At 40.7% G+C, this 25,086-nt stretch overlaps 1 protein-coding gene across 1 annotated transcript; it reads left to right on the top strand.

Moving 5' to 3' along the window:
- The first annotated feature begins 911 nt into the window (after window positions 1–911).
- xrn1 (5'-3' exoribonuclease 1) lies at window positions 912–25,031 on the top strand. Its single transcript, XM_008432919.3, has 41 exons — window positions 912–1,198; window positions 2,621–2,853; window positions 4,786–4,883; window positions 5,057–5,166; window positions 5,246–5,356; window positions 5,447–5,532; window positions 5,641–5,728; window positions 6,161–6,329; window positions 6,546–6,613; window positions 7,027–7,164; window positions 7,297–7,478; window positions 10,438–10,527; window positions 10,690–10,846; window positions 11,943–12,062; window positions 12,150–12,319; window positions 12,439–12,556; window positions 12,773–12,868; window positions 13,000–13,103; window positions 13,233–13,367; window positions 13,454–13,616; window positions 13,944–14,057; window positions 14,338–14,436; window positions 14,523–14,638; window positions 14,727–14,873; window positions 15,077–15,166; window positions 16,043–16,178; window positions 16,273–16,329; window positions 16,408–16,540; window positions 16,627–16,696; window positions 17,280–17,472; window positions 17,553–17,627; window positions 17,705–17,788; window positions 17,922–17,966; window positions 18,694–18,774; window positions 18,873–19,010; window positions 19,502–19,622; window positions 19,706–19,869; window positions 19,963–20,076; window positions 20,169–20,274; window positions 21,407–21,588; window positions 21,683–25,031. Exons 1-41 carry the CDS (start codon window positions 1,124–1,126, stop codon window positions 22,022–22,024), a joined length of 5,118 nt encoding a protein of 1,705 aa, XP_008431141.2. The 5' UTR covers window positions 912–1,123; the 3' UTR covers window positions 22,025–25,031.
- The last annotated feature ends 55 nt before the right edge of the window (window positions 25,032–25,086 follow it).

Here is a 25,086-nt window from a genome sequence, read left to right as displayed (position 1 = left end):
CTTGGCATTTCACACAGAGATCGGGGCTTTCGTTACCTGCTGGGAAGAAATTTCTTTTGTGCCAGCTGCTGGATGTTTCTCTAAGCCAATTTCACACATAACTTGGAAAGTAGCTTCAAAATGAGCAGAGAATTAGATTTTGACTTTCTCTTCAGTTTCCCTTCAAAAAAAATAAATAAATTGATCACAGCTTTCTAATCTAAAATCTATCTAGGTAAGTAAGTTTAATCAGATGAATTGCTCTTTGTTTTGGGAAGCGATTTTTTTTCCGCATGCACCAAAGTTGTTTTATTTTTTCATTAAAGTGTGCTTATAAGCAAATTCATGTTCCTTAAATTAACATTGCAGCAGACTTCCCATACAGGTGTGTGTTTATACAGCAATCGCATAACAGCTGATCTCAGGTAATGTCAATCTCCTTAACTGACACTGCTAATGTCAGCTGGACTTCTGATAAATGAAGTCACTCACTTTGAGTGATTAACTTCATCTCTTTATTTGATCTAATTTTAAATAACTGACAGTAGTCTAAAAATATACTTTCACTTTGACATTAAATAGTACTTATTTTAAAATTATTTTGAGTTTTTTTTTTACTAGATTTTAAAAAACCACTGAAAGAAGGTAAATAATTTCTCTGGTTGTCGTTAATAACAAAAATATAAATTAATGAAGCGATTAACTTTTTCAGAAAATGTTTCCATGACTAAACTCCAAGAAATTAAATTAAAAACAAAATTAAACAACCTGGAACATACTGATAAAAGTGACTTCAAGACAAAGTGTATAAGTTGGAAAACATAGAAGACTACATCAAAATGTGATTGTAATTCCAGGGTTTTTACAAGACTTTTTAAAAACCTTTATTTAGGTTTCATTTCTCAGCAATCGGAGGTGAGAGCCAATGATCCCGGAACTTTCGTTTCCCGAGCACAGTCGGAATAGTTTAGCTGTCGGACTACGGACAACAAGCTAGTTAGCGGCCGTTGGAAACAAAACAGCGAGTTTTACTGATTCTTTATCATACCTTCACTCTGTTTGGTCGGGTTCGTGGCTAAACGGCTCGTTTTCAGTTTCGACTGTTTGCCGTGCTCATACAAAAGCTCAAAGGTTGCTTGTAAAGATGGGGGTGCCGAAATTTTACCGCTGGATTTCTGAACGCTATCCTTGTCTCAGTGAAGTTGTCAAAGAACACAAGGTAGGAAAGCTTTTAGTTGTTTGCAGCGGCCCGAAACTTTTTAATCCACGTAGCTCCTCTGTGTTTTCTTTATCACTAAACGGCTCTTATTTCTCCAAACAATCCATAGTTTATGCATTATCTAAACACATTACAGACACAAGGTCATTAGCCACATTCCTTCACTAATTGTGAGCTGGTTTGGTAATTTCCTCGCATGGTTTGACTTGATATTAAAATTAACATTTTAAAAACTTGTAATTCGGATGTTTGTTGAGCAGGACAATTCCAAACATCAACTCAGTCATTTGACGTGTCTGGCAGTAGTATCGCGATAGCAGCGGACAACATAAAGTGGCAAGGGGCAGAGCATAATAATGTCAACTTTAGTTTTTGGTGAAATACCGCGCTGTGCTGCATTTGTGTAAACAGCTCTACTTGTTTGAGCTCACATTTCGTGGTAATGTGGGGTTACTTAAATCGCTCCACATCAGTGACTCAGCGCAGTATTTCAGTTTTTCTACTGTCGTTTCATCAGTGTTGTTCTTATTGCATCAGATAGTCTGTAAGTAAAAATGAAAAACCTTGACAGCTTTATTTTATACTTTAAAACATTTCCCGCTAATCTTGATGATAGTTATGGATTTGACTGGTGATCCTTGAAGAAAAACATCTACTGTAAAAGAAATTAAATAGTTGGAAAGTGGACACAGTCTGAAAAGTAACACACACCGACAGGGTCTTACACTTATAACCATGGAAAGATGTGCAAAAAGCACTTAAATTGTTTTATTGTTCCATTGAATTTCCCCCTCAAAAAAATGTCAACGTTAAATCCAGTCTAGATTAAAATTCCAGTAGTGTTCAATAGACTGAAAATATAAAACTGCTGTATACAGAAAGCCTCCCATGGTTGACTTGTCTTCCTCAACATTCCAGTCTTTGTGGATTTCTGTAAGAATAAATGTTGGAGATTTTTTCTTTTTCTTTTTAATTGATTGGCATTCCCCTGTTGAATAATTTTGGGTCCTCAATAATTTTTCTTTAAATTGCTGCTATAGACATGAGCAAGTTTAGATCAGTTATACTTAAATTGCATGTTCTCTTGTCTTTGCTGTATTGAAGAGCGACTAAGAAATTGGCCTGTTTGGGTTAGGATTATATTCACATCCAACATAAATACAATGTTATACATTACTGCTTTAAAATTCCTAGACATTTTTGATCAACTTGGAAAAAAACAAACAAAACTAAAGTACCAATTCCAAACATATATAATTTATCCTTTTAAAGACATGTACTGAAAAAGCTGGATTTTTCTAAAAATTTTAAGTGTGATATTATGTCACCGGCAATAAAATACACATTCGTACAACTTACTTTCACAGTGTTTTTTATTTAAATCCATGAGCTACTGACTTAATATTTTCTTTCTACCTGCAGATTCCAGAATTCGACAACCTTTATCTGGACATGAACGGCATCATCCACCAGTGCTCTCACCCAAATGACGAAGACGTCCATTTTCGCATCTCCGAGGAGAAGATCTTTGCAGACATTTTCCATTACCTGGAGGTACTGTTTCGGATCATCAAGCCACGCAAGGTCTTCTTCATGGCTGTGGACGGTGTGGCACCAAGGGCAAAGATGAACCAGCAGAGAGGACGCAGATTCAGGTAGAAACGGACGAGGTCAATGCATGTAATCTGTATATTTTTGTAGTTTTTCTCGTTTTTTTTTTATATATATATATATATATTTGTAAAAAAAAAAATTCCCTTCTCACCCTCCGCGGGTGGTCTGTTTCATCCTCTGAGCTCGGGTCCTCTACCAGAGGCCTGGGAGCTTGAGGGTTCTGCGCAGTATCTTGGCTGTGCCTAGAACTGCACATTTCTGGACTGAGATGTCTGATGTTGTTCCTGGGATCTGTTTAAGCCACTGCTCCAGTTTGGGGGTGACTGCCCCGAGGGCCCCGATGACCACAGGCACCACTGTGGTCTTCACCTTCCAGGTCTTTTCCAGTTCCTCCCTGAGGCCCTGGTATTTCTCCAATTTCTCATGTTCCTTTTTCCTGATGTTGTAGTCACTTGGTATTGCTACATCCACCACAACGGCTTTCCTCTGTTCTTTATCCACCACCACAATGTCCGGTTGGTTCGCCATTACCATCTTGTCTGTCTGGATCTGGAAGTCCCACAGGATCTTAGCTCGGTCATTCTCCACCACTTTTGTCCCCACTTTGATCTCGGGGCTTCCAGTCCATATTCTGCACAGATGTTCCTGTACACTATGCCCGCCACTTGGTTATGTCGTTCCATGTACGCTTTCCCTGCCAGCATCTTGCACCCTGCTATTATGTGCTGGACTGTCTCAGGGGCCTCCTTGCACAACCTACACCTTGGGTCTTCTCTGGTGTGGTAGATCTGAGCCTCTATTGCTCTGGTGTTTAGGGCCTGTTCCTGGGCGGCCAGGATGAGAGCCTCTGTGCTGTCCTTGAGTCCAGCTTTCTCCAGCCATTGGTAGGTTTTCCTGACATCAGCCACTTCAGTTATTTGTCGGTGGTACATCCCATGTAGGGGCTTGTCCTCCCATGATGGTACTTCCAGCACCTTGTCTTCTGTTCCCCATTGCCTGAGACATTCGCTGAGCACATCGTCCGTTGAGGCTTTGTCCTTGATGTATTTATGGATCTTGGATGTTTCATCCTGGACAGTGGCTCTCACACTCACTAGTCCTCTGCCTCCTTCCTTACGGCTCGTGTACAGTCTCAGGGTGCTGGATTTGGGGTGGAACCCTCCATGCATGGTTAGTAGCTTCCTAGTCTTAACATCCGTGGCCTTCATCTCTTCCATTGGCCAGCTAATTATTCCGGCAGGGTATCTGATTACTGGTAAGGCATAGCTGTTTATTGCACGGATCTTGTTCTTGCCATTGAGCTGGCTTCTCAGGACTTGCCTTATTCGTTGGAGGTATTTGGCTGTGGCTCCTTTCCTTGTGACCTCATCGAGGTTGCCATTTGCTTGTGGTATTCCCAGGTACTTGTAGCTGTGCTCTATGTCTGCTATTGTTCCTTCTGGGAGTGAGACCCCTTCTGTGTGGGTGACCTTCCCTCTCTTTGTAACCATCCGACCACACTTCTCTAGTCCGAATGACATCCCAATGTCAGTGCTGTAGATCCTGGTGGTGTGGATCAGTGAGTCGATGTCTCGCTCGCTCTTGGCGTACAGCTTGATGTCATCCATGTAGAGCAGGTGACTGATCGTGGCCCCATTCTTGAGTCGGTATCCGTAGCCAGTCTTGTTGATGATTTGGCTGAGAGGGTTCAGGCCTATGCAGAACAGCAGTGGGGACAGAGCATCTCCTTGGTATATGCCACATTTGATGGACACTTGTGCAAGTGGTTTGCAGTTGGCTTCAAGGGTGGTTTTTTTTTTATATATATATATATATATATATATATATATATATTTGTATCAAAATAAAAAATACAGATTATTCTCAAATAGAACAATTACTGCTTGTACTTTAAAGATTAAATCCCTCAAAGTACAAGCAGAGACTCAGCCTGTTATTGTTAGTCTTACTACTCTCTTTTTTTTTGTGTCCAGGTCCGCCAAAGAAGCAGAGGAGAAGATTAAAAAGGCTCTGGATAAAGGAGAGGTTCTTCCAACAGAAGCTCGCTTCGACTCCAATTGTATCACACCTGGTAGGTTTGGCCTAAAGCTCTATTCACTCTGAACATTACTTATTTAAAAAATCAAAAGTCATTTTCTGACTCGTCTTAATTTTGACTTGTTTTAAGACTTTTGTCATGTGAGATTCTTACCAATCCCCCGTGACCGAACAATTTTCAAAATTTTTCTTCTAAACTTTTTCCAGGCACCGATTTTATGGCGAGACTACAGGAACAGCTCAAGTACTTTGTCTACAACAAGGTGTCTGCAGACAAGCTGTGGCAAAACGTCAAAGTCTTCTTGTCGGGTCACGAGGTTCGTTTTGGCTGCTGCTGTAATGTAAGGCTTAGCAATGGCTGGCGTTAACGTCGACGTTTCTGTTTTTTTTTCCTAGACACCGGGTGAAGGAGAACATAAGATCATGGAGTTTATCCGTTCCGAGAACGCCAAACCGAATCATGATCCCAGCACCCGACACTGCCTGTATGGCCTGGATGCTGACCTGGTATGCTTTGAGTTGGTGTAAGAGCGAGGATGTACATTGCTTCTCAAACTCTTTTGAAGCTCATCTTGTCCCTTTTTTTTTTCTTTGTAGATCATGTTGGGCTTAACCAGTCATGAGCACAATTTCTCCCTGCTCAGAGAGGAAGTCCGCTTTGGAGGAAAAAAATCCCAGAAAAGGTTCTCTTATTTATTTATATATTTTTTTCTCCTTTCTGTATTCATTTTCTGTTCTTTTGGGCTGTTTTGATCGAGTGTTTTGAGCCCAGCTCGTTTCTTCTCTTCCAGAATAACGGCTCCAGAGGAGACGACTTTCCACCTGCTGCATCTGTCTCTGATGAGGGAGTACATCGACTACGAGTTCTCAGAGCTGAAGGTGTGGCACACTTAAACACAAAGCTATCCAAATCATACACTTCCATGAAAAGTGACCACAAATAATGTTTTCCTTAAATTTTATGTGATAGATTAACACAAATTAGAAAGGAGATGTATAATTAGTTTTCAAATATATTTTCTTCATGTAGACATTTATTTTCTGTTTATTTTTTGTGCATTTTCCATTGGAAAATAGCTTGTGTTCAGTCAGGTTGGATGAAGAGTGACTTTCTAATCTTGACTTTGACTGGACCATTTTATCACATGATTATGCTTTTGACACATTTAAATTTTTTGAGAAATGATTTAAGTGTGAAAAATGTTCCAAGGCTACAAATAGTGCTGCATGCAGAGGAAGATCTATTCATCTATTGAAGTACACGCTATACTCGTTGTAATCTATACTCTTGTGTCTGTGACTGTTTTTCAGCGTCATCTGGGTTCTGATTATGATCTGGAGCGAATAATAGACGACTGGATATTAATGGGGTTCCTCGTAGGAAACGATTTCATCCCTCACCTCCCTCATCTTCACATTAATCATGATGCTTTGCCGCTGCTGTACAAAACTTACGTCAGCGTACTACCCAGCCTGGGGGGTGAGGCACTAGCACACAAACACACACACTCACATAGTTATATTACATCATACATGACATTGCATGTCCCAGAGTCTGTTCGGTTCACATGTGTGTAGTTTTAATTTCTGTCTGTTCTGTTCACACCGACCTCAGAATGTAGCAAGATGCTTTCTTTATCTCGTACGTCATGACGACTGTTCATTGATTAAAACAGAAATCTCTTCATAATTGCAGGTTACCTGAATGAGAACGGCTACTTAAACCTCAGAAATTTTGAGAAATACCTGGAGAAACTTTCTGAGGTAAGACAGTTGTCAAAAAATTGCCTTTAATTCTTTTTTTCCTTTTTTTTTCTTCCTCATATCTTGATTTTTTTTCTCCTTCCTTCCTTAAGTTTACCCTTCTTGTGTCCTTGTGTCCTTCCTTCCTTCCTCCCTCATACCTTTAAATTTTTTGTGCCCTTACTTTGTCGCACATTTGTGTCTTTCTCAACGTCCTTCCATTGTGTTTTCATTCCATCCTTGCTTTGTCCTAGTTCCTACCTTCCTTCCTTGTTTCCTCCCCCCCTCAATTATTCCTTCATTTTTGCTTCCGTCCTTCCTTCAATCTATTCTTCCTCCCTTTCTTTCCATGTCCTTTTTTCCATTTTTATTCATGAAAAATGTGAAGGAATCTTGAGTAATCTTTTTCCCATCGCTCCTCTGTATCTTCCTAGTTTGACCGGGAACACTTTAGCGAGGTGTTTGTAGACTTGAAGTGGTTCGAGAGTAAAGTCGGCAACAAATATCTGAACGAGTCGGCCGGTCTGGCAGCCGAGCAGGAAGCGGCGATCCGAGCCGGGAGAAAGACGGAGGTAGGAAAGCAAATATCTGAACGATATTTCAATTTAAAGAAACTGCCATGTTTGATTCTTAGCTTGGGTAATTTTTTAAAAACATTTTTCTTTTAATATTCACTCCAAATTGTTGTTTCTAATAAATTAAAGGACTCTTCTATTCATCTCGCCACCTTGACCTCATCGGAAAAAGTGACTGAACAAGAAAAAGACGACGTGGCAGATGATGATGATGAGGAGGAGGAAGAGGAAGATGAGATGTTTGAAACAGAGTTCAGACAATACAAACGGACGTACTATATGACCAAGATGGGCGTGGATGTGGTGTCTGAGTGAGTGTCATTCAAATAATTCACCATTTTAATAGTTGGCGAGCACGATTTTTCTTTTTAGAAACGTACGTCCAGTGGCGGAGCTAGACTTTTAAAGTTGGGGGGGCCAGGACTACCTCTGTGGGGGCAAAATTTTAAATGTGTGTGTGTACATATATATATATATATATATATATTATATAAAAAATAACCAAACTGAATATTTGGTTATTTTTTAAGCCCCTCTGTCATTTGACAGGTTATAATTAACACCTTTGACTGGCGCACATGGAGACATGATAGACTTTTACGCAGAGTTCATCGCAGAGGAAACTAAAATCAATCAAATTAAAGATCCTTTCTGAATATCATCTCATGGACAATGAACTAAATGCGTCTTTCTGACCGGAAGCTGACAGCGTGTTGAAGAGTTATGGACACGTTGGTTAGGAAGCTCTGTTTGGACAGGTAATTTGACAGGTAAAAATAGTTCGGGTCGGACCAGAATTATTTGCCTGATGGAGGTTCGGGCTTCTAATGAGTTTACATTTAATGAGTTTGGAGCACACAGAGAAAAGCTAAAGAGAATGTGTGATCAAGTTGTGTTGATCTACTTATTGTAGTTTAAGTTGAGGAATAACAGCTGACTGTTGAGAGAGGAAAGAAATGAAAGTACAGATCCGTTAGGCAGAAACAAGCGCAGTGCGCTGGGCAATAAATGCTCCACCGTTAAACTCCAACTAATCACACATGAGATGACTAACGCCAAATATACAATATATAGTTACACTGCTTACGTTAATGGTGTTTTAAAAACAAAACCATTAAAAACTGAGTTAATATGTCAGATTCCCTCCTCACCCTCGTCTTCATAAGAACAGAAAGCAGTTCACTGGTTTCTGTCCAGACTGTGATCAAGCGCAGCTGACACTTGGTGCGCAGACAATTTCAACTTTACGCACAGAGAACATCGTGGAGCTCATTATTAATCAGACTAAGAACATTATCTGTCAGAGAATCATCTCTGATCTGGCCGCTTTAACGGACCAGAGGCTTTGGAGCGTCCAGCAGCTGATCCGCTTCTGCTGGTTTTTCTCCCCGCCGAGGGAAGTGATGCGGGATCAGGAGACGATCAGAGTTCTGTCGTCTTCTAATCACGTCATTTTGTGAAATGTTACCTGATTTCAAAAACGTTCTCGCAGAGAAATAATGTTTTGTTTGCTGACTACAAATTGGAAATAAAATGATTTTTTTCTTTGACGGACAACGAAAAAACTCTAGCGCCACCTCTGCTCCAAACTACGAACATTGTCAGCCCTTCTTCGGTTTTTTCTCTTTTTTTGTGGAGGATCAGTAAATAACTTATTGGTGTTTTACCATCACCACCAGGTATGAAGTGCTTTGGGCTTTGAGTTGCACCACAGCGCAGCACAACTGAAACACCCAGGAGTTTTTATGAGTACAAGTATAAAGAAGGCTGGTATCGCGCCTGATATAAATCTATTTATTTATGTCATCACATGGACTTATATAAAGTTTTATACATTTTCTTTTCATATAGTTATTGTTTTTCTTCTTTAGATATTAGGTTGACTTAGAATGATTCCAAATATGTACAGGAATAACCTGGTGCTGTTGCATGTCAATCATCTGGGGGGGCCAATCAGATGACAGGGGGGTGCACTAGCCCTCCTGGTCCCCCCTCTGGCTCCGCCACTGCATACGTCCATCTCTGTGTGTTTGTTCTGATACATGATAGTTATGTTTCATGCTTCTAAAAGCAGTGTGAGAAGGGACTTGAATGGCCTCTGCCTGGTTTTAGCTTTCAGTTTATTTCCCTTCAGGAGCTTGTTGGTTGTAGCTAAATTACAGAGCGGCCTGTCTTGTGTAGGTGTCTCCAAACACACCTGCTATTGTTTTTTGTTTTTTCATGCTGGCGCAGCAGCACAAAGTGCCAGAGGGTTGAGCAGAGTACAAAATATGTATCAGAGGTTGCAGCGTTTGATAACTGCATCCAGTCACATGACCGACTCTAATGTTTTGGAGGAAAGGTTGTACAACCAGTTAAAACAGATTCTTCTGGAAACTATGAAGCTGGGATTTGATGCAAAAGTATAGAGTTTAATTATGGATTTAAAAATAAGAATTTGCGCTAATTATTGAGTTTCAAGGTTAATTTCTTTTTGTTTCTCATGACAAAAACACAAATTGAACTTTGTGCCATTTCACTACTTGTTTGTGAATGAGACTTTCTTCAGGGTTTTAGTTGAGTGTGGTTTAGATGCTAAATAGCATTAAAGAATTATTTATTGTTGAAAACGTCAGGCTTTTTTTAGATTATTTTAAAGCTCTAAGGCTTATCAATCAGATCTAAAATCAGGGTGTCCATACATCCTTAATAAGTCTTAAATGTATGTATACAAAATTAAGGCCTTCAGATATCTTGAATTTATTTTTTAAATAAATTAAAGACATTTTAATATGTCTTGAATTTAGACCTGTGATTAATATGTTGATCGCAGGTCTTAAATTCTGTTAATAATGGTCCAAAGGAGGTCTTAATCTTAAATTTAAGTTGCATTAAAAAAAAGAGCCCAAACTAATTCTGAATTGAAAGCCACCTTCATCATTGTGCTTTTTCACTATTTGTGGAATAGATCGGTAATAAAACCCAAACACAACAGCTTCCTGTGTGGCAGCTTCCTTTAAATGGAGCAAACGGCTCTGTGTTTCCTTTATTGACAAAATAAATTACGAGGCACTATTTAACCAAAGGCAGGTCAGTGACCACTCTTGCCCACCTGAACGTGGAAAAATCTCAACGTCGGCTGCGTGCCACCTTAAACTAGCGCAGCACGTCATCTGTGACTGGTACAGAGCAGAATGAACCAGTTACCAGAGCAACAGACCCAACGTCAATCACTGATCACTTCACCATTTTTCATCTTTTGATTTGCCTTTTGATTCCACTTATTTACAGTGAATTTCTCGCCAAGCAAGCCAAATGCTACGTGGAAGGCATCCAGTGGATTCTTCACTACTACTACCATGGTGTTCAGTCGTGGAGCTGGTGAGTGCATCTCCCATATAGTGAGGGTTGCTACAGCAACTACTCGCTCTTTGGTATTTCTAACCCAGGTTTGAGTTTCACTGACATCCTATCACCTTTTGGAAACAGATCTCACTTTCATTTTGGAATCAAGCTTTAAATAACACGTGCACACCTCTGCAGGTACTACCCTTTCCACTACGCCCCGTTTCTGTCTGACATCCGAAACATATCAGAGTTGAAGCTGACCTTTGACCTCGGGAAACCCTTCATGCCTTTCCAGCAGCTGTTGGCTGTCCTGCCTGCTGCCAGCAAGGAGCTGCTCCCAGAGGGCTACAGGGTAACTCCTCTAACACCAACACACAGTCTGTCAACATGGTCAGAGGCGCGCCGTGTGGACGTATGGAGAAACTACACTTATTCGCCTTTTCACCCACTGATTGGCTATGGGGCAAGGAGAAATGCAAAGGTTTTCACAGAGTTGGCACAGGGAAACATTAATGAAACTGAAGCGAGACTATAATAATATTTAGAATATAACTGTAACATTTACAACTCGGCTTTTTGAATTGGATGCAGATGGGCATGCTATAATTAATAAGTCAGCTGTTCAGACACAAACATTTCCCCCCAAAACTTACAGAGCACCACACACATGAAATGCCTCATGCAAAAATAGAAAGAAAGAAAAAAAGCTCCCTGACATAAGTTTTCTTTTGAGGGTTTTCACTTTAAAGTTCCTTCACAAGTGCTTTGAAATAACATTGGACCCAAAATAATGCAGCCTTGCTATATACTGAAGCAAGAGAACAGGATATTACATCATATTCTCCCCCAGGTCTGATGCATATTTCACCAAAAATGCTGCTGTCAGCGTGTGGCGATGGATCACAGAGGAATCCTTGTCCTCGTCACGGCTGAAACGCAAAACTTTCTCATGAAGACTATAAATTAAACTTCTTGAGGGAAACTTTGAAGTTTCGCTTAGTGACGGCTCAGCCTTTTTTGTTTGTTTGTTTTTTTTTTGTTTTTTTTTTAGTTCAGGATGGTCTGTGTTCCAAATAATTAACCCAGTGGATCATATATGAAGAAATATGCAAACAAAACATTTTATTTGCCATGTACAGGCTCAGCAATTAATAACATTTAAAAAGTATTTTTAATTTTTAACATATTTTCTTACTAAAAACCTTTCATTCATCCACAATACAGATGTTGTTCTTTGTTGCTTCCATGTTTGAAGTCTGAACCCTGCAGGAAATGCCTGATGTCCTGCTGGGAAGGACTTGGAACCCGTCGATAACTGCTTGCAGTTCTAGTGATTTTTTTATTTTTTTATTTTTTTGTAATTATAGTATAAAAGTGGCCAAAAGAAAGTATGGAACAGTAAAATAGGAAATTTAGATATTAATCTGTCCTTATAATTTATTTGTTAGGACTTGATGACCAGTCCAAACTCTCCCATTATCGAATACTATCCTCTTGACTTCAAAACTGACCTCAATGGAAAGCAGCAGGAGTGGGAAGCTGTGGTGCTCATTCCGTTCATAGACGAGGTAGACGCACACACACACACACGCACACTGAATTTGAGGCCATAAGTCAAACTTATTAACTTGTCTGTCTGTCTGTTTGTGAAAAAGACGTGCCTTTTAGCAGCTATGGAGCCTTTCAGTTCCAAACTGACGAAGGAGGAGAAGTCCAGGAACCGGCACTCGGAGTGCGCCTTGTACTCCTACGACCCAGACACGGACTTCACATACGCCTCCTCCCTGCCTCAGCTCTTCCCAAACATCGTCCATTGTCACGTCAGGTAGGTACATTTACTCATTTTATCTTCGCAGTTTCTGAAAAAGGCCACAGCTGAACACCTTTCGAGGGCGTTCAGAAAACGTCTGCTCTGTCACTCGGGAGTTTCTTCGGCTGTTCCAGGGAAGTCCGGATCCCCATGGACGCCTGGCATGTGCCGTCAGACCACGTCAGCAAGCGCGTCGACCGCTCCACTTTATACTACTGCGGTTTCCCCACTCTGCACCACATCAAACACAAGGTGGGGGAGCCTGTTGATGTTTAGCACAGTCTAGAGTTACTTCAGCTCAAATTTGGCATTTATCTGAGGTTCCGTAAAGAAGGGTTTGTTTCAGTTTCACTCAGCTTTAAGAAAAATATTTAAACTCTGCAAGTATGACATGCTCGATCCGGGTTTTGAATCCCTTTTCTTTTGATTTCCTGTCATTTCTGACATTTTCTCATTCACTGCCTGTAGTTTTATAAGAAGAAGAGCGGAGTGGTCGTGTTCCAGCAGAGCAGCAGAGGAGAAAACATGATTCTGGACATCCTTCCCAGTCAGGACGGGGAAACGGTGAGCATTTGTTTTTGTAATCCTGAACTGGTCACTGCTAAGAACAGAAATCCTCTGTGTTAGAGAATTGTGCAATGATCTTTGTTTTCATATCCAACCACTGTTTTTTTTTTCCTTCTCTATATCTGTAGATATGTGATCATGTTGCTGCAGACCTTTTGGGGAAGCCTGTGTTTGTCAACTGGCCCCATCTAGAGGAAGCTCGTGTTATCGCGGTATCGGACGGAGAAACCAAGTGAGAATATTGACATCCTGAAAATGCATTTTTAGACGCCTCCCCTCCTCAATTGCACTCATTTATCTTTTGGTGAATTTCAAATTCAAATCAGTTAAAGCAACCAAAACTTTGCAACCCGTCTTTCAGATTTGCTCTAGAGGAGCCTCCTGGAGTCCAACAAGTGTACGACAGGCCGTCCAGTCCTCCACCCACTAAAGTGGCTTATCTATCTGACAAAGAGCAGAAGGACTGGGTGAAGGACGTCCAGGGAATCACTGAACAGTAATTTGTGCTTACCAATAAAGCAGAACGATTCATTTTGTCTGCCTCAGATTAAAGCTTTGTTGTTGTTGTTTTTTTTCCCTCAGTTTCTTCAAGAGGAAAGGCATCGCAGTGAATGAGACAACCGTGCTTTTGTACGGTCAGATGCTGACAGGAAGGAAGTACGTCCCTAAAGCCAGTGGAGTGGTGGAGCTGGAGAAACAGTGGGCCAAACAGGTTCTCCCATTCGCCTACCAGACTGTGGTTAAGGTACCTGCATACAAACTCAGTGAAATAATGCGCCAGTCAGAACCGAGGGAACAGCTGTAGTTAAAAGTTTTAAAAAAGTTATCCTACTTGTGCAGGAATTTAGTTCAGACCAAAGTTGTTCAATGGTCGATGCTGCAAGGCGTCGTATGTTTAACTCACCACAAATATCTTTTCTAAGAAGTAGAGATATCCTTTTCAGGACTTTTTGCTCTTGATAGCAGCCATTTAGGGTTTGCTGAGGTTTACTCTTTATTCATTCTTCGAATAGAACATGGACGTCAAATTCATGTAGCCTGTAAATACCATCAGCTCTCCCCTCATTCTCAGGACATCAAGGCCTTTTACTCGTCTCTGACCTGCTTTAAGAGTTTGGATGAACTTTTTCCTCCATCAACGACAGTCTTCATGGTGGGGAGCCCTTACTATGGTGCCATGGGAGAGGTGAGTGGTCAACCTCTAAGGGATCGGATCATTGATCTGCCCCAAGTTCTTATTCGGTATTTGTCCCCCCTCGCCCCCCCAAAAAAAAGCTAATAGCCTATAAAAACAAACCATGAAATCCAATTACTTTTTTTTCCCCATTACTTTAGGTTTTTGAGGTAAACTGAAGTTCGGCTTGTTTAAATCACAATCTCTCTAATCTCTAAGACTCGCTTTAATGATGCTAGTTGGGTAGCATCAGTCGCATTAACACCAGCTGCTCTTTAAACTTTTCTTTCAGGTTCAAGACTCTCAAGACGTCATCAAAGACGGTCGGATACGGGTGGTTTTCAGCGTGCCTCATGAGCCGCAGCTGGAGCACTTGATCCAGAATCAGCATGTAAGACCCCGTTCCTGTAGAAGACTCGTCGCTTTAAATCACGGAACGAGCGTCCGTCCTCATTTGTTTGTATGAATTTTCCCCAGAAATACTCGGTCAAGTACTGCCCAGGCTATGTCCTGGCTTCCCGCCTCGGTGTCAGCAGCTACCTCGTCTCCCGCTTCTCGGGAAGCATCTTCATCGGCCGAGGCTCCAAGAAGAAGTTTGTGTCCGAATGCTCGTTGGTTTGCTTCAAATGCAGATCTTTGTTCTTGTGCTGAGCATGCTTTCTACATCTTCACTGTGTCCAGTCCGTGCGGGGAGCAAAGAGCTAACGTTGGGCTCAACCTGAAGTTCAACAAGAAGAACGAGGAGGTTCCCGGGTACACCAAGAGAACGGAGAAAGAGTGGCTCTACTCTGCTGCCGTGGAGGAGCTGCTTGCTGAATACCTGGACAGGTACAATCTTTCTTTGCTGCTAAGTCCATTCTGTGCAGTCATGCTGCATAAAGCATCTGTTTTCATGTCAAATTTATCGGGTTGTAAAAGTTTTTTAAAATTAGCGAGTGCCTGTGAAGGTGAATTGCATCGAAAAGCGAACAGATATCCATTCTTGAATTCAAAATTTTTTATTTATTTTTTTTTTGTGTGTGTTTTCATAGATTTTCTGAAGTTTTTGATGCAGTGTCCAGAAACAGTCACGACGACGTGTTCTACGAAGACGACATCTGGCCTGGAGAGGATCAGAACGGGTAAGGACAAAGAAAACATTCGGACCTGACAAACGAAACGTTTAAAGAGTCGAAACTTCCCCCTTTCTCTTTCCCAATAAGCCAGGAGCTAAATTAAGCTCCAGGCTAGATATTTGGATCAATGCATTGTAATGAATATTAGATTAGATTTCTCGCGATGTGTGCGAAATCAGTAATGCAAAGAATTTCTTGGACAGTAGAAGATATGAGCTGTGACTAAAAATACAATGGCATTCATTCTCCGCTTGATATTAAACGGAGAATGAATGCTAATATATATATATATATATATATATATATAATTTTTTTTTTTTTTTTTTTTTGTGGAACAGAAATAGTTGCATGCAGCCAAGTTTTTTCATCCAGATTCAAGTTTTTACAATAAAAGAACGTTGGAATGGAAAGGATTCAACTTCTTTCAAGCTTAACAACATTGTAGACCCAAGTATTTGTTTACTTACTTGTATTAATTCACCTGAGTTATTGCACGTGGTTTGTTTTTCTTATTATATCCTGCTGCCAAAGCAAAACCCACAACCACACGGTGACCCAACTGGTTCTAAAGTCCAAATAGCCGATGCCTCCACAGAGAGATAATAGGATTCTATTGGAGAAATTTACCAGCATTTCCACTGGTGACTAAAAACGTACATTTGGACAATTCTTAAATGGATTCAGATTTTTCACTTTGTTGGGAACGTTTCTACGTTGGTTCTTGGTCTCTTGTCTTCATTTTGCAGCAGGAAGTGTAGAGATTTCACTGTAGAAATATCTGCTTTCTCCAAGGTGTTTTCCTTTTCAACACTTGATGCACGGCCACAAATAGTATTTCTTTCTTAACTCCTTCATGTTTTCATATTTGCCTTCCTTTCACAGGGCGGAGAAGGTGGCTGAAATCGCCTCCTGGTTGAAAAGTCATCCAGTCAGCTCCACCAGTCGGGCGTCATGCGACCTCCAGGTTCTGGACTCCGCCATTGTGGAGAAGATCGAGGAAGCCGTGGAAAAGACCAAGGTGAGCGTCTCGTCCTGTGATTTGCTCCTTCCGATCCCAAAGCGTCGTCTTTGTCCTCGCCGCATCCGTCTCACGGTAACTTCTCCTCCCTCAGGTGAAGAAGAGCACCAAGAAAGTCCGCGTGACGGTCAAGCCTCATCTCCTGTTTCGGGTCAGCAACGCCTCCTGCTGGTTTGTTGTGTTGCTGGTTGCTATGCGGTGAATAAAATGCGATGCTGCTTGTGCGTAGCCCCTGGAGCAACAGCAGGGCGTGGTCCCAGACCCCGACGCAGAGTACCGGCTGTTTGACAGAGTCGTCAACATCAGGGAGAGCTTCACCGTCCCGCTGGGACACAGAGGGACGATCATCGGCATTAAAGGAGGTAGAAACACTCAACCTTGCATGTAATCTAGATGTAGACAAAAAAAAAAGATGTTACTTCAAGAACATCAATCATTGTGTCTTCAGCGGACCGCGAGGCTGAGGTTCTCTATGAGGTTCTGTTTGACGAGGAATTTGCTGGAGGTCTTAACATCAGGTGAGTTGATGTGCTTTTAGGGGTTTTTTTTAGTGGTGGGGGTGTTGGTAAATGTTGGTAAAACTAAGAAAAAAAAACAGTTGGTTCAGGTCTCTAACATTTTTCTGAGCAGAGATGAAAGGCAGGAGAAAACCAGCTGTAAGAGATCACAAATTCATGAAGCCTATGAATAATGAGTAAATTAAGTCCAACTGTACGGATATCAGAGTCACACTAAGAAAAAATTGTACAAAATAAAATTACAAGTTTAAATATTACCAGAATAAAAAGAAAATGTTGTAATATCATGACTTTATTCTCATAATTTAGTTTTATTTTCTTAGTGTGGCCCTCATACTCTGTGGTACACCTGTTCCTAGTTTAGTGTAATTTTCCTGTGAAATTAGTGAGGAAACATCATGAAGACCAAGAATTGAATCGCCGTGTTCAGGATTAAAGACGTGGCGGCATTTAAAACGGAACGCGAAGCTCTGAGTGTCTCAATAAGCGCCATTTAAGCTCGCAGCCAGACATGTTTGCAGTTTCCCAGCAGGCGCTGCTCTGGTCAGATGAGACCAAAAACTCGTCCCGTCTCTCTGCTCAGGTGCACCTCCCCCCGCGGTTACCGCCTCCCTCCCTGCGCCCTCATCAACCTGTCCCACGGCACCCGGCTGGACCACGGCTCCCACAAACTCACCGCCATCGTCAAACCGCAACCGTCCACCAGCGCCAACTTCAGCATGCAGCGCCTGGTGGGCCTCAACCACTCGCCTCGCTCGCCCTTTGTGCCCACCCAGGTGAGAGAGGGAACGACTGCAGACGTTATGCGTGATGAAGTAATCCTCGATTTTTAACTGCTTCACCTCCTTGTCTGCAGCACAACAAGAACACCGTGGCGCCTCAGGGTAACAAAACCCCATCTAAAGGTCCCAACCAGAAACAACAAGCTAAGGTAAGTACCACGTGTTGCTTCATGTACGTCAGCTCGATTAAAACAGCGTAAAAACTTGTGTTTATGTCTCCATCCAGTCTAAGGAGGAGTACAGTAACGTGTGGCAGTCGCTCCAGAAGACCGGTCCTCCCAGCCAGCCTCCAGCTCACTGGCACAATAATGTTGGTGTCTTTGTTTTGTTTTTGTTGTGTTTTTTTTTTTTTTGTTTTTTTTTGTTTTGTTTTTTTTGTTGGAAAAGATGACCAGATAACCATTTTTCTTACGGTGGTTAATTTGAACTTTTCTGATTTTTAGGAAGCGGCTTTACAACAGGGAAAGAATCAGCGCTCCAGTAAAGCTGTGAGTAAACACAGATGCTTCACAACGAGGCAAAACTTCCTTAAGAAGTTTGTTAGAATTCTACTTCAAAGTAATTTAATAAACTACAAGAAAATGATCTTTTAATTCATAATGAGCAATAACCAAAATGATCTGTTGAACGTAAGGAATTTTAATGAAATATACATACAGTGGAAAATGAAAAATTATCTTTGTAATGAAAAGAATTTAGAGTAGCGATGTCTTTGAATCGATTTCATGAGCTACTTTCAGGTTAAGTCCAGAACTTTGGATTAATGTAGAAAAAGCACATTTTAATTGACTGAAAGGTAACGGCAACACATCATGCCCCAATATACTATTCAAAAACAGAGAAATTAAATCATTATTAGTCCGTTGAGGTTTACAAAACAGCTCCTAAGGCTTTGGGGCTCGGGTGAACCGCAGTGAGAACCATCCACCCAATCAGGGCTGTTTTCATAAAACTACCTGTTAACAAACTTAAAATATTAATAAATAGATAATTCGACGAGTGCTTAAGTTAAATAATATTGAACATCTTTTTGCAATAATTTAATTCGCCAGTATACAGGTAAAACTGCTCTGATTATATTTAAGCACACTACTGTTCTATTTAGGAGCTTCAGTACCACATACAAAGTTACGGTGGGCTGGATTTGAGCCCCCGGACCTCCAGTTTGACACACACGCTCTATAAGAAGGAAACACACTCTGTTTGTTTTTGCAGATTCCAGCCGGTGGCATCAGACTATTAAAGAAAAATGAAGACGTCAGCTCCTTTTTCCCTCCGAAGAACACAGCTAATAAGGTTCAAGCAAACACAAACTTCTGCTGACATCTTTATGTTTCCATTATGTTTAAACAAAAAAAAAAAAAAAAAACACTCCTTGTGTTTGGCACCGACAGGGCACCACTGAGTTTGAGGATCTCATTGCAAACCTAAAGATCTCCCAGGGCAACCAGCAAACACCACCGCTTCCTGCCCCTCCGGAGGAACCCAGCAACCAGTCAGACGGCCCGTTGTCCCCCCAGTCCTTCGCCATGGTATGTACAGAAGGTTATGATAAAAATAGTCATACACTGCAAAAAATACAAAATCATATCTAGTAATTTTAGTCTAGTTTCCAGTGCAAATATCTTATACTTCAAGTAAGACAAACTCACTCACTAACTTTTCAGCAATGTATAGAGGCTTGTTTTAATTAAATAATTCCTTAATATTGAAGAAAAAGTACATGTTCTATTGGCAAACAAATTAGCTTAGAACGTGGGAAAATGTTTTAAGTTATTCTACCAGTGGGACTAGCACTTTTTCATCAATATTAAGGAATAAGTTATTTAAAACAAGCGTCAGTATTTTGCTAAAAAAGTTGCTTATAATTTAGTTTTGTCTTATTTCAAGTTTGCTAAGATATTTGCATAAGAAACTAGACAAAAAATAGTCATCAAGATTTTGTTTTTGCAGTGTACTAAAAAGCCTGAGGCTGAATGAGTTTTTTTTTTTTTTTTTTTTTTTTTGGGGTGGGGTTTTGTAGAAAGGAACCCTGGTTCTGAAGGAGATGCTGAAGATCGACGGCGCTGGAAAAGGAAGTCCAACAGACGCTGCTCCATCTGCTGGCCAACAGCAGAACAGAAGGCGATCAAGCAAGAAGCTGGGTACGTAGCTTCGCGTCTCCGCGGCAGCGCAGCGGGGAATCCGCGTTGACGTGTTTCTCGCTTGTACTCTTCTCCCCTCCAAGCTGCAAAAATAAACAACCCTCCTGGTGAATCCGTCACGCTGGCCTCTCCAGCACCGGCTGCCTCTGCTCACGCCGCCCTGGGCGGGAAGGTGTCAGAGCTGGCTTGTTTCTGCGTGGGCGTGGGCATGGCCCCGCCCGACTTCAGCTTTATCCGCAACCGACAGGTAACAACCGTCTCACAGCTCCCCCGCCTCGGATCCGGCCCTCGTTTCACGTTGGGATCTAACTTGTTGAGCTTCCCCGTTTGTCCCTCAAAGGGTCCGGTAGTGTGTCAGGTGAAGTTGTCCAATGGGTTAATGATTCACGGACCTCAGTGTCAGTCAGAAAACGAAGCCAAGGAGAAAGCTGCCTTCTTTGCCCTCCAAAGACTGGTAAATGCTTCACAATCTACTGAATAAGATCTCAGACTTCATTGTTTCATACTCTTAACATGCGACATGTCTGACTTCATGTTTACACGTAGAACTCTCTGGGCTCTGGGTTCCCCCTCCCTCCTCATCTATATCCGGGGATGGCTCAGATGCAGCCGCCGCCGATGGGAGCCATGCCGCCAGTGTTCAGCCAGCAAGGTCAGTGTGTTGCTCTTATCGTCTGCATCAGGGAGCCTCAATGGGTGCTTATGTGTTTAAATGTGAGAGATTCTGATATACGCCACAAGATTTATATATTTTTTTTATCTGGACAAAAGTAAAAAAAATAAATAAATCAGCCCAAAGGGATTGAGGGAACTCCTGTGCTTTTTTCCAAATCAGTCAGAAAACTTGGTTTAAGTTCTGCATGGTTTTGTTTTTGTGTTTTTTTTTTTTTAGGGCTTAAACAGTTAATCAGATTAATTGATGATTGAAATAATCGTCAACCATTGTAGTAATCGAATAATTGTCATCTCATAAAAAGGCAGTTCTGTGGAAGAACAGCAACTCCAAGCAGCAAAAAGCCATAACTGTACAAAAAATATACATTTAGCATTTAAGATTAAAAAAAAACTTTGTCTGTAAAATGTTTTACCCAGAACTCCTCAAATGGTATTGTTTTAACTTTTCCTGATTCTAATTCTGTAAACGCAAATCTCCTTTTCAGCACCTTTTTCTTTCTGATTATTAATTGGTTAATCCATAAAAGTAATCAGCAGATCAGCCACACGCTGTGTAGTCGCCAAATCGAGCAGAAAGCATTGAGCTTGTCACATAATAAAGCTAAAGTATTTTTTTGCTGCACAGTAAAGGAATTGCATTTTACCAATAAAATGTTTATCATTTGTACGGAGAATTAATTTGTTTTTTTGCATTTTTAATGTTGCACAAAATAGCCTTTAGCTGTTAAGTGAAAAATGTGCAGAATGTGCCATTTAAAAAGAAAAAATCTAAAGATTAAATAATCAGAACACTCGATAGAAAACTTGATCACTAAAATAATTAGTTGTAAGTAAAACAAACAAAAAAAGAATTACATTTACTTCTGCATTTTTAGCTTTAATTTTAATTTTGACCCGCCTGGAAGAATGTTCAGCAAATAACGTCTTGAAAAATGCTGTCAAATAATGAATCCATAACTTTCTCCCTGAACTGTCTTCTGTGCTCCTTGGTCTTCATGAGATTTATGTTTATCTAATGCTTTCTAACATTGTGTGTGTCTGCCATTTAAAATCTCAATAAAATAAAAAAACCTGTGAGACGTTAAGTGAGAAATGTAGTTTCTGTCCAGGCGGTTTGCTGCTGCCCTCTCAGGGCTTCGGCCCCTCCCCTCTGTGGGGGATGACCCTGCCTCCCCACCACCACCCCACCCAGCCGTTCTACGCAGCACCCGGAACCTTCCCCGGCGCCGTCCACACGCCGCCTGCCAACGCTCTACACATTGGGTCACACAACCAGTTCATCCCCTTACAGGTGAGCTGGAAGTAAAGCTTCAGCATTTCTGTGTCGTTTCAGTCGGAACCTCGTCCTCTGTTCATTCCCTCCGCTACTCCAAAACTAATTACAGGTGACTAAAAAACGAGCATCGGCCAACAAGAAGAACCAGGAAACCCGAGAGTTTTACAGCGCCGCCCAAACCGTTGCCAAGAACCAATCCCAGAAGGCCCAGAGCGCCGCTCAGTCGCAACCTCGGAACCAATCACAGAGCAGCAAACCACACGAGGCCAACAGCGACCCCTCCTCGTCCAGCCCCGGCCCGGCAGACGACGGCGTCTCCACCAAGACGGCGGTCCAGCACGCGCCTCCCAGACAGAGCACGCCCGCTGCAGGCCACGCCCCTAGCTCCGCCTCCAAGAGGAAGCACAGGAAGTTGGCTGTTAACTTTGAGGCAACTAAAGTATCAGAGTGAGCCGGGTCTGTGTTTCTGTATGCTGGAGGGGGGAGGAAGAAACTTCTTTCTTTGTTTTTTTTTCTTAAGTTTCTCTGAATCAAAAGTTCATCATCGTCTCTCGGCCATTTTATAACAGAAAGCCGGTTCTGGAATTACAATTTTTTATTTTTTATTTTTTTCATTTTAAAATCCGATCCAGATGAAATCAGTGCTGCAAATCTCCCTGAAATGCCTTTTTAAGCTTAATTATGCCCAGCGTGTTTTAAGCTAACAGGCAGCTGAGCAGATCTTTTATTATAATGTGCAATTGTAGGATTTCTTTCTAGATATATATATCTTTGCTAAAGTAAGATAGCATTGAGAATCAGTTTCACCTCACATATTGGACTGAGCAGAATTAGTTTTAACGTATTAGGAATGTACGGCACAACTAAAGAGGAAAGAATAATTAGACGGGATTTTTTTTTTTTTTTTTTAAAGTAAATCCTAAATATTTCAAACAGATTTGGGTTTATCAAAAAACACATCCAAACATCTGAAGACATTTCAACTTGAGGTTTGTCTAAAAAAAAAAAAGCATCCTGGAGATCTAGTTGTAGGTTTTTAAAAGGGCATTAAAATAAAGAGATGCACTTTAATGTTTTTTTATCATTTTAATAGTATTTTTAAAGTGACAAAAACCATTTAATTGCAACACTAACTGCAATTAATTTCCCACGGGGAGGCAAATTTACAGAAAGATCTCTAAGGTAAAACACTGCCTTAAAAAGTTGAACAAAAATATGCATTCAGTCAACACAAAACATTTTTCCTAGTTTTTTCTTCCTGTTGAGATTTGTGCATTTTGTAATTTTGTATTTCTTTAGGTGATTTTTATTCAACCTGCTTTGAATAATCCCCCAGGGCCACAATTAAATGCATTAAATAAATAAATCTTTAAATTTTATTTAGTTTTATAATTGAAGGTCCTGGGAAATAAGTTGCATTTCATAAACAAATAAATATGCTCCTAATTAATTGAATGTGTAAAAAAAATGCAATATTTAAATGTGAAATTCATTTTAAAGTTATATTTCTTTAGTTAATTTTTCCAATCTGATATAATGCTAATGTAACATTTGATTGGTTGAACTTCACAGCATGTCAGAACTTCACAGCATGTCAGATTATATTGTGAAAAGTCCCCTAACCCCCCCCCCCCCCCCCCAACTGCCGTTAAAGTCATAATGTTTAAGTTTGCAACCAGAAATAATTATTAAATATTACGTCTTTTTTGTAAATATTCTTACTAACGGCACGGCACGTTGGATTCATTCAGTAAGTTATTTCTGTAGTTAATTTCAGTTTTAAAGGACATGCTATTATTTAAGGATCTATCTAGCTTGTAAATTGTGGCACATTTGGGCTTCCATAGGGAGAGCCTGACTTAAATGTGCTTCAGTGAAACGAGGGTTTTCCCGCTCGGTCCTCTTCATCGTTGGGAGTTGGGGGTCGGTCGCATTAGCCCTGCCGCAGGTCACAGCGAGCTTGTAATCCCGTCGGTTCGGGGAAATCTCCAGCAAACAAACCCGGATCGTTTTTCTCAGGGAACCTCAGATCTCTGCTGCGGCCTCCATCGCTTGCTTTTTCCGGCAACTTTCCCCATCACTGTCTGCTCGTCTGTCGTTTAGTTTTTCTGATTTTTGCAGAGATCTTCGCTTTCTTTCTTTCCTTTCTGGCTGTAGAGGAGCTTGTTTAAGGTTCGGATAAGCATTCTAGATCTGATTCATGAGAGGTTTCAATATTTGTCTTTAGGTTTTTTTTTTTTTTTTTTTTTTTTGTTTTTCTGTCCCACACTCTTCTATTTCCTGAATTCATTTTTAAACTTTATAGTTTAACACTGCCAATTATTAAAACTAAATATGAAAAAAAAAAAAATGTAAGAAAAACCTAAATCATCCTGTTGGGAGTACAGACGTTGTCACACTCATCTTTTTTTTTTTTGCATTTCATTTTTGCCTCTGTTGCAATTGTTTACTACAAAACCAAAAATATTGTCTCATTACTAATCTGGCTTTACTCAGCTGCAAACAAAAACCTGTTGAAATGGATCAGTTCATACATTGTCGCCTAGTGAGGATGTATTTTACCTTACAATGATTTTATCCCTGCATTGGGTTAACATAAAAAAAAAACAAATATGGAAAAAGAATCAGACTTTTTTTCTTTACATTTCTACATTTCTTGTAGAAATGCTCCATAAGGATTTTATTTTTCTTACGGGAAGCATTTCTGAACACAGTATCCATTTCCCTAGAGGTTTTAATTTCACTTTTATTGCTGTTTTGTTTTTTTGTTTTTATTTTGACATTTGAGTGGATCAGGGGAAAAGAACCCGCTCTGCTGATCGGGTTTTGGAATTGACCCGGACGATGTCTCGGAAGTACAAGTTGAATGGGTTCAGTGGAGCCGCATGGTTTACCCCGTCAGTAATCGAGTGTGAGGCGTGAACGTTCCCCCCGAGGGATTTTTCTGTAATGTCGTGTTAAAGTTCCTGCTTTGTCCTTCTGGTACACATGAAACGTCACGCAGTCATAATAAAATCTTTAGTCTGTTTTAGAGATTTTTCCTTTCTAAATCATGGATTTTATCAGGATTTTTAGGGTTGTTTGTGACGAAAGCGATTGTGGAGCAACTCCTTTTTTTGGGCTCTTTGTTCCAAGATGTTGGTCCAGGTTTGTATTTTATTTTTTGGCCTAATCCCTTTGTTTTTCTCCGCCTGTTTTTTCTCGTAACGTTTGAACGTCAAACGTGGGACTGAAGTCTTTAGGCTCTGGTGCAATAAGCGGACGTTTGAAACTTCGGGAACTGAAAGCACACCTTGTGTTTGTGTGTTTGGTTTTTTCAGATTTGGAACAAAATAGAGAATTCTCATGATTAAGATGTGCTGTACATATCCATTTAATAAAAAAAACAAAATTTTTGTTAGAATATGGCTTGTTTGTATGTTCTTTTTGTAAATTAAATTTTCAGTGGATATCATGAAGGCAATTGAGTCGATGTCTATTTATAAAGCACTTTATAAACAGCTATCAACTACA

The sequence above is a fragment of the Poecilia reticulata genome, chromosome 17 (assembly GCF_904066995.2).
Source record: "Poecilia reticulata chromosome 17, P_reticulata-male-v2, whole genome shotgun sequence".
Classification (NCBI taxonomy): domain Eukaryota; kingdom Metazoa; phylum Chordata; class Actinopteri; order Cyprinodontiformes; family Poeciliidae; genus Poecilia; species Poecilia reticulata.
Note: the sequence above shows the minus strand (reverse complement) of the source record. Positions and strands in the feature narration are given on the sequence as shown.

Coding starts and splice junctions, on each gene's coding strand:
- xrn1 (XM_008432919.3), top strand. CDS start 1,124: ATGGGGGTGCCGAAATTTTACCGCTGGATTTCTGAACGCTATCCTTGT. Junction 5,357..5,446: donor ATGGCCTGGATGCTGACCTG/GTATGCTTTGAG, acceptor TTTTCTTTGTAG/ATCATGTTGGGCTTAACCAG. Junction 12,063..12,149: donor TCATTCCGTTCATAGACGAG/GTAGACGCACAC, acceptor TTTGTGAAAAAG/ACGTGCCTTTTAGCAGCTAT.